The sequence below is a fragment of the Bombus terrestris genome, chromosome 1 (assembly GCF_910591885.1).
Source record: "Bombus terrestris chromosome 1, iyBomTerr1.2, whole genome shotgun sequence".
Taxonomy (NCBI): Eukaryota; Metazoa; Arthropoda; class Insecta; order Hymenoptera; family Apidae; genus Bombus; species Bombus terrestris.
The window spans coordinates 9,757,045-9,766,139 of record NC_063269.1 but is presented as its reverse complement, the minus strand read 5'-3'; the positions used below and the strand labels follow the sequence as shown (position 1 = coordinate 9,766,139).

Sequence of the window (9,095 nt, the reverse complement as noted above, 5' to 3'; positions counted from 1 at the left end):
ACAACATCAGTTAATTAGTCAATTATGGCTACTATACATAAATTTATCAGAAAGTTATTATTTATACATATATGAATGACGAATTATATAATTATTACATGAATATAAAGAAATGTTTATTACAGGCAAATTTAATACTCTATGTACACGCTTATTTTTTACATGATCTATGTAAAAAATTATGAATTTATAGCTTTTTTTCTATTTATATTTAAATCTTTGACGACAATACATACATAATAATTCTTTCTATATATTAGTGCTATTATAACACTATTATATACCAGAAAGTTACATTTATTTTCATCTAAAAAATATTTTCTGTCAAAGTACTGTTTCAAATGCTTCTGAAACAAGATTGACGCTTTATAAATAAATATGTAGGACTATTTTCATAAATTCAATATCATAAATGATGTACAAATTATTTACATTATAATTTTAATTCTATATGAGCGCTTTAAGAGCACGATAATACGGGATTAATTATATCATTACGAAAGACTGTCATAAGATTTACAAGCAGCAATCAATATTATCACCACTGGACTTTTCCCAAGCGAACAGCCAATAACCAAGACCTGCACCTAACGCTACAGCGAGACAAAGCCAAATATTGTACGTCATGAAAATTAGCATAAGGCAATATCCTATGATCAACTGAATAACGTGGATAATTGTTTGAAAGAAGTGTATTTTCGAAAACAGGAATGACCTGAAACAAAACATATTTAGTAAATAATATTTTCGGTGTTTAATAATAATATATTTATGGTAATAATAATATATTTATCTCCATTTAATAAGAACACATTTTTTTAATGTTATAAGAAATAGTAAATTGCAGAAAAGATGTAAGAACTAACTTTGACAAAACACAGTAATAATCTAAATCCAAAATTAAGATGTTTCGTATATTGAGAAATAGTTTTGATAAATTCATGTTTCAGATACTTTAATTTATAAAATTCGTTTAAATTAATTTTTTTACTAATAAATAGGCGTATTTTTGAAGGAAATAAGCAACTTTCGTTTTATCATGGGACTATTTATTTTACTTACATATTAGTTACTTATTCAAAGTGAATTTACAGTATCATTATTATAACAATCATTCATTCTAAATTTATTAGCTCTTAATTTAAATAAATTCACACCAACGACAAATGTTATATCTCGTATGTTTAAAATAACAAGAACTAAGGATATCGAGTATCCATAATTGTAAATAAATCCTGATGACTTCAAATAAAAATATCTGAAAGATAAAATACATACCTCCTAGATCTGTTATCCTTCGTTTTCCATAATCGTGCTGTATTGATGAACAAGTGATCACTAAATACACATATACACATAAAAAAAGAAGCAAATTAATATATTTCGATAATTCGATTAAGACATATCTTAATTATAAAAATAATTGTAAATCACTCACCGATAGCTTTTTAATCCTTCATATATAGACGTTAAAAGAATAATACCAACCATCGACCATCCAATACCTTGTCCATTTATCGCGTGCCATTCATCAAACAAAATAACTTCATTTTCACCGAGATGAAATGACATCTAACGTAAATCAGTTCCATCAGACGAAGAAAGAAAATTTACCACATTATAACGTGAAGATTAAGTGTTGGTCTATTACTTACATGCATTTTTGCAAGAATAAACTACAGTATCGAGTATCTTCACAAAGACTGCATATGGCCTTATGAGGTCGCTAAGCATCAAATTTCCGCTCGGCTTCTTTATCAAATTATAGATAACTTATCGATCAATCGTTATACTTACTGACTTACTCATACCAGTAATTTTTCTTTTCACCTAGATTTTTTATAAATTAACACGATAATCATTTAATTTGATGTTTCAAATCGCGACGTTATTAAAATTATCCATACAATCGCGATATCAAATTTCGTTACATCGCAGCGGTAGAATTAATAACAATCGTTTAGAATAACTTTTATCTATACGTTAAATTAGGCCTATACAAATTACTAATGCAACTACTATACAAAATACAATTACTAACACGACTGTCTCCACTATAGTAATCGTCATTGTTTGCTGTCAAATAGCCCACGATGCAATAGCGATATTCAGTCACCCAGTATTTATAGGGTGTCATACGTAAAATGATTAAGTAGAATATAAAATATCCTAACCGAAATTATAATAACATATCGTGAAAATGACTAAGCAATCAAAAGCTGACCGAACTAATACCACTATTAAATAAGTTTGCCATTCATAAAATTAGTAATCTAGGATAAAGGGTATTAAAATTCTGGACTTCTCCGCCTGAAATCTAAAAACTCTAGCTACATGTTTTTTTAGGTTAGATATCCACGATGCAAATTTCTGTAAATTATAAATTGTAGACGGATAGCAATGTGTTTGCATTTAAATTGCACCTAATGCATCTGATACGAACACAATACTTGAAAATCGTTCCTAGAAAAAACAAATGCATTGCTACCCGGTATATTAGTATAGACGCGTCTGACGCATGACAGATCACTGCACGCAACGCACGTATAGCATGATAATACGGATGATCGATGAAGGCTGACCGTTTGGTCAGCGAGTGAGCAATACTCATAAAAACTAGAACAAATCCGGAAAAATCCGGACCGATAGCAACGAGATATTGTTGCGCATAATGCGAAAACTAATTTACGGAATTCTTTTATTGTCATCTGTATTACACTCAACGCTATTAAAGTACGGTTAAAAATATTTTTTGCAACATGGCCGCAAATGATAAGAACGTATGCAAAATGAATCGCATTACGAGGGACACCTTGTATATAGAGCGTGTTCGACTACAGGTGTAACAAAATTTGAGGGATGACTCTTGAGGCTAAAATAAGATGAAAATCAAGAATAAAAAATATTGCATTTCTGACTTTGTTTTTTAGTCACTGACAATTAAAAATCAGCCGTAATATCCCTGTGCGCGAGCAAACCTTCTTACACGAACGAAAGTAGGTCAGCTCGAGCAGCGGAGTGTACAGTGACCCTCAAATCGTAGATTAAATATTAAACCTACTTACTCATTGAAATCCATAATATATCGAAAACCGCCCTGTGGAATTTTCGAGTAGAGAGGATTAGTGTTTCCTCTAATTCTTTGCCTCCCTAGATAATTGATAAATAATAACATATGCGAAGGACATTTAGTTAATTGTCATATGAAGGACATTTAGTTAATAAAGATCTATTTGTATAATGTATTTACATCTATTTAAACGCATACAGACGTGAACAAATTAAGAAGATCCTATTAGGATTTTTCAATCGGTAGGAACGCGAACACTTCAATATCTGAAAACAAAGGAAAATCGTCAATTATGTTACTTTCAAAATAAACGGATCGTGTATAAAAATTATGGATAAAGATTGTTCGGAAAGATGTTAGGAAACAAGTATACGACCTTTGAGTTTAATATGACAGATTAAAGAATATTTCCTTTAAAAATAGTAAAAAAATTAATTTTATTTTTAATAATGATTTACTGTATACAATATGTTCAGTTTATCTCAAACCACACAAATATTTTGAAAAACATCAGTGATACGAAAAAATGTTTCAGACAACAATTGCCTGACATGGAGGAAGATATATTATAGTCTGGTGTACTTGTCCTTGCGATAATTTTGGCAGCTGTTATGGTAGTGACATTCCAATTTTTAAATGGGAATTTCCATTTTTATTACATATTCGTATAGGTGACATAGAGACGTTTTCAGAACACTACAATCTTGTCTCTTCCGCACCATTTGCTATCGTGATATAAACTCTCAAATTCAGGAGAATAATACAAGATATCAGCCAAAAGTGACTGCTCAGAAAAGACTGACTGTTTTGGAAATATTAGAAAATTGCGACCTTGTGTTTGGGCAGTACAGCAATTATGAAAATGATTTTTATATGTCTCTGTGGTGTACATCGTGTAACGCTAATGCCGACGACACATTGAATTTTAAAGTTCATATTTTCATAGTGGGTGACACAGATTGATAAGAGTTTATAGTGTTTTGAAGACGTCTGAGTGTCAGCTACAAAAATATATAATAAAAAATTGATGTATTCATATAAAAATTTTAATGTCGCCTTTACAGGCTGTTTCACAATCATAGCAAGGTCAAGTATTATAGATAAAAGCTCAGCACTTTTGTCTGAAACATCTTTTCGTATCATTGTATTTTCTCAGATATTTGCGCATTACCGCTTAGACAGAACATACTTGCTCAGAATATTGACTTTTACAACATATTTCAAGGCCATTGAAATCGACGCAGTAGCCCCTATTCTGATACCATTTAATTTAATAGAATAATGTAACTTCTGTTGAAGTGGTCCATCTTATCTACTTGTAGATAAATTTACTAAAACTGAAACTGTATTTGCGGATTTTCCATACTTATAAAAATATTGTATTATGATAATTACATGTTGTAGGAACGGTAGTTCACTACTTTAAGTAGCAAATATATTTTATCAGTATTCTAGAGGTATTAAATACGACGTGTTTTTTAAAGATAGAATTCAAAGTAATAAAGTAAATTTCAAAACGATCTCCAAAGTAATAATAACTTCGAATAACTTGAGTTCTTTCGCTTTGTTTTACGACGACACCTGAAGACCTTGTCGTCTTGCCATCGATAAATAGTGCGGTAAACTTACAACAATGAATGGAAAATGAATGTATGTTGTATAATACAACACACGAAGTGAATACTGAAAAAAATACGTCGATGCATTATACTTCGTAACATTAGAAATTTAATCGAAACATTCTTATAGTGTGAACAATTTATATTCAACAACTTTGAATAATAAGTATATAATTATTTGCATTCATACCAATATATACAGATATCGATATTATAATATTTCAATAATGCAAATAACTATAGGTTACTCTTAATCGTAATTAAATACGTGCTTTGCGCTGCATATCTTTTCTTTTTTTTTTTTAATAACTCCCAGTGTATTCATACACTTTAATCCCATTGGATTAGCACTATACAAGTATGTTTCAATATTTGATCTTGCGTCACTCCGGATGCTGCGGTCGTTTCTTTTTCAATCTTTAAACGACACTGTCAGTGTACAGTTTATTTGGCTAGCGCGTTTGGGTGGTTCAGGTGTTGTTTTACATCTGTCGGATATTCACTGAATTTTCTCCTTTATAGCGGACATTTGAAGATCTTTGCGTAGTTCTTCACTTAGTATGTAACAAAGTGCGTCTACTATAGTACGAAATATATGATTGTATAGCTTCCACTTTGGCAATGCGGCTTTTAGCCACTATATCCCATAATTGGATGCCGTACGTCCATATTAGTTTTATTATCTCTCTATAGATACCCTATATAGAAGTACCTTAGATAATACTCTGTAGATTAGTAATTTGTTTTCTATACTAAGTTTCGAACGACGTCTTTCCTCCTAATTCTTGTTGCATCTTTTTGTGTACATGCTGTTTCCAAGTTAGTTTCGAGGGTAAATGTAATTCCAGATATTTGATCACTTTTGTTTGCGGTATTCATTGATGTGAAGCGTGATCTTTAGAGAGTCTACGAGAAGTGAAAACAATGTAATTACACTTATTATAATTGACCATTATTCTCTGCTATAGCAACCATTTTTTAGTGAACTTATGTAGGTTTGTAAGATCTCAATTGCTTCTTGTGGATTTCCACGCATTGCTATATACATGTTGTAATGATTAGTGTTGCTAGAACGTCTGCTGTGTATAAAGTGTAAAATACTAGACGTAACAGACTTCCTTATCGTACTGCAGCGCATGTTGCTTGTAAGTCTCAGTACGAATCATTTATTTTTACGTAGAATGTTTGGTTATTTAGGTAAGATTTTAATAATTGGTAAATTGCAGTAAACCTTCGTACCAGACTTCGTCGAATGCTTTTTTTATGTCCAAATATAGATATTTTCTCATATCTTGTATATTACATCTGTAATTACATAAGTTAGCACGTAATTTGTGTATTTATGTTCTATTTATCGCCTGAAATGATCATTTACTTGTTACTTTGCATGTTCACTAATCGATGAAAATGCTTCCTGAAATAAAAGATAGAGCAGTTTGATCGATGATTGGCAGGCATTTTCAACCAAGCATTTGCGGAATGTTACAACCTAAAGTCGTCCGTTAAGTGCGTTTGGATAATGAGCGTAATTGCCAATAGGCCTATAATAATGGTCCAATCGTGGCGCAATTATGAAGAAATAATTCAAAGAGTAGATTGACATTTCAATAACGTTCTGGTAAGACTGAATTATACATTATTATATTAAGAAATTAATTCTTACTTGTGACTAGTAAGAATAATACCTTGGCTGTAATAAAAATGTCGAAATATTCGTATTTCGTATAGAGACGAACAATAGTTTCTCGTAAGAAAAAGCTTAAACGTAATCGAAATATTACGCTCTTGATAATAATTTTGATAATGTGCCGTATAAGTACATTATTGTATAGTGAGCTAAGACTCATAATGGTTTGTCTTGTATTTTGGAAATTCGAGTTTTATAATTTATTTTAATTACGAAAAGTAACAAGTTAAATTAATTGATCAAAAATAATAAATGTTACGAAATATATTTACAATTCTAAAAAATATATTATGTGTGCGAGTGTACGAGAGAGAGAATGTTTTATAACAATAAAAGTGAAATCTCATTCTATGAAAAATATCAATGGCCTAACTTATATTATTATATTTCTCAACTTCCCATATTACTTTATTGCTATGTAGGATTATGTAAAATTATATGCAAAACAAATTAAAAGAAATATTACAATGGAATATAACCATTTGTTACATGTGAAGGTGATCACTTTTGTTATTATTGTCTTGCAAATTTTTACAAGTATCTTTTAATGAAATATTAATAAAAAGTTATTTTTTCTATTAATCTGACAAAACAGTGTGGTGTTCGAGGAAATTACGTGTTGCGACCGCGTGACTCTAATCATCTTGTCCTTGAAATTCAAAGCCGAACTTCTTTTATTGTATTGTACTCTGTTATCCATGAGGACGAAAGGTCTCAAAGAAACCATGTATTGCAACTCAATCGTTCTCGTGTAAAAAGAAGATTAAAATTTCATTAATTTTCGAACTCGCTTTATTTGTAATGTGCTTGCATTTTGAAGTCAGATGCAAGGAAAATACCATCTGTCATCGTACGCAGATACCGTAGATTTGTTATTGTATCGGGTATCTTATCATCAGCTAAATGAGATCACTTAAATAACTGCGTTATTTATAATTGTACGAAATATTTTCTCAGAACAAAGTTAATTTCTCAAGATCATTTTTTAATGATATTTCAAGATCATTAGTCTTTTTTAAAGTACATATATATATTTTTTTACAGCAGTGGATGAAATTTTTTATTCTCTGCGCAAGAGTACTTATACGAAAAATGCATGGTTTAAAAGGTATTTCAATTTTCATCTCATCAAATATAATGTATGAAGCACACCAGAGTATCATTTTGTGTCTTTCCTTGTTTCTCATAGGCCTAATTCCACAAAATTAATGTTAAAATACTTTTTACACTAAATATTTTCAAACACAAATAGTTTAAGGGTAGATTTTCGTGTAACAATAATAAAAGCAAGTGATTTTTACAAATTTATTTTAGATTAACTAATGGTTGTATGGAACTAGATCTTATTGTGATATAAATAGATAATTTTTAAGCAAAAATGTAATTTAGTTCAGTAATTCATTGTTAGCGTGCAGCATAGCATTTGTCACAGTCATTAGAATGCAAAAGTTGCGTAATTTTCTTAAAGTTAGACGGTTTACGCTGGGATTGAGCGAAAAACGAAGCGATTTGAAGTGAAAGCATGAACAATTGAAAAATTTCAGCGTTTTGAAGAATAATTTACTTTTTCTGGTAAATGAATTGAATTTATATTATTTAATAGAATATCATAAACAAATAATCAACTAGAAATTTGAGATTCAATCTCTGGAGAAGTTTGTAACAAAGCGAACATTGTCTGAAAATGATTAATCGATTAATTAGCTTTTTAATTTTTAATCGTGCACGTCAGTTCAAAAAGTTATTAATCATGGCTGTTTAGAAAGTCGATAAACAATAAGAAAAATGGAAATAACAAAAATTACATTTCTATTTCAAGACTATATTTATATTTCAAAAAGATTTAATCTCATATAGCTAATAGGTAATCCAAAACGATTCATAAAAATTATTTGTCTTTGTTATTATTACACGAGAACTGCTGCTTAATACTTTCATATAGACTATTACAGAAACCCATCAATTGATGGATAAAAATATATAGAATTCGATTTAAAAATATAAATGAAATCTCGTGCTAAAATGATCTTAAGAAAAAATTCTTTCCACAATTGTAAATAAGGCAGATACTTAAGTGATCCCATTTATCTGAGACACCCTCTATATGTTCCTTACTTCCTTCCTTCCGTCCTTTCTTTCTTTCTTTCTTTCTTTCTTTTTCGCTATTTAGACAATTTCAGACTCGCATTTCTACATTCCGTTCAAATTTATTCCTAACATTACCCATTGACTTTGTTTGATAAAAACGATATTCAACCGGATGTGTAAATTGCCCAACGGATGTAATCCAACCATCCGAAACTATTCAACAATTTCTTTTACGATTGCACAAAATAAGAAATTCACTGGCTTCGAAACTGGTGAACAAGAGAGCAGCAGATCTGCATCCTATTCGTCATGACCCAAACTTTTCTATGCCAAGTGTTCAAATACTTCCACGTATATTTTCAGAATCTCCACTCGATCGATCGAATCGGAATTATTTAAAATTCAAACTGGCGAGGAGCATAAAACCGTGACGAAGATTCCCGGTCTCATTCCTATGTACTGTACGTACGTGCATATATCGAGCGACTATCGTACAATACGTTAGCACGAAAGTCTAGTCGGAAAGCGATCGAAATCGTAACGCACGAGCCGCGGACGTCGAGAAAGAACGTATACTACTGGATGTTAAGTTAATCGATTTCTCTTTCTGTCGCTTCGCCAGAGAGGGTGT

The 9,095-nt window shown here is 30.7% G+C and overlaps 1 protein-coding gene and 1 long non-coding RNA gene across 3 annotated transcripts; both read right to left on the bottom strand.

Moving 5' to 3' along the window:
* Positions 1 to 91: 91 nt before the first annotated feature.
* Positions 92 to 2,872, bottom strand: LOC100645741 (high affinity copper uptake protein 1). The gene is made up of 4 exons (XM_012311342.3): positions 1,656 to 2,872; positions 1,439 to 1,572; positions 1,279 to 1,338; positions 92 to 715 (listed from the first exon to the last, which is right to left on the bottom strand). The coding sequence occupies exons 1-4, from the start codon at positions 1,659 to 1,661 to the stop codon at positions 517 to 519; spliced, it is 399 nt and encodes a 132-aa protein (XP_012166732.1). The 5' UTR covers positions 1,662 to 2,872; the 3' UTR covers positions 92 to 516.
* Positions 2,873 to 3,488: 616 nt separating this feature from the next.
* On the bottom strand, positions 3,489 to 9,083 carry LOC125384858. 2 transcript variants are annotated; one of them, XR_007223673.1, is made up of 3 exons: positions 8,600 to 9,083; positions 6,065 to 6,103; positions 3,489 to 5,994 (listed from the first exon to the last, which is right to left on the bottom strand). It is a non-coding gene; the product is annotated as an uncharacterized LOC125384858 (long non-coding RNA). The 2 variants fall into 2 exon arrangements; XR_007223672.1 differs by having other exon boundaries at positions 6,065 to 9,083.
* Between the last annotated feature and the right edge of the window lie 12 nt (positions 9,084 to 9,095).

Bases quoted from the DNA above. Each gene is read 5' to 3' on its own strand.
- LOC100645741 (XM_012311342.3), bottom strand. The intron at 1,339-1,438 runs GTGAGTGATTTA...ATGTGTATTTAG, and splicing joins GAAGGATTAAAAAGCTATCG to TGATCACTTGTTCATCAATA. The intron at 716-1,278 runs GTATGTATTTTA...GTTTTGTTTCAG, and splicing joins AAGGATAACAGATCTAGGAG to GTCATTCCTGTTTTCGAAAA.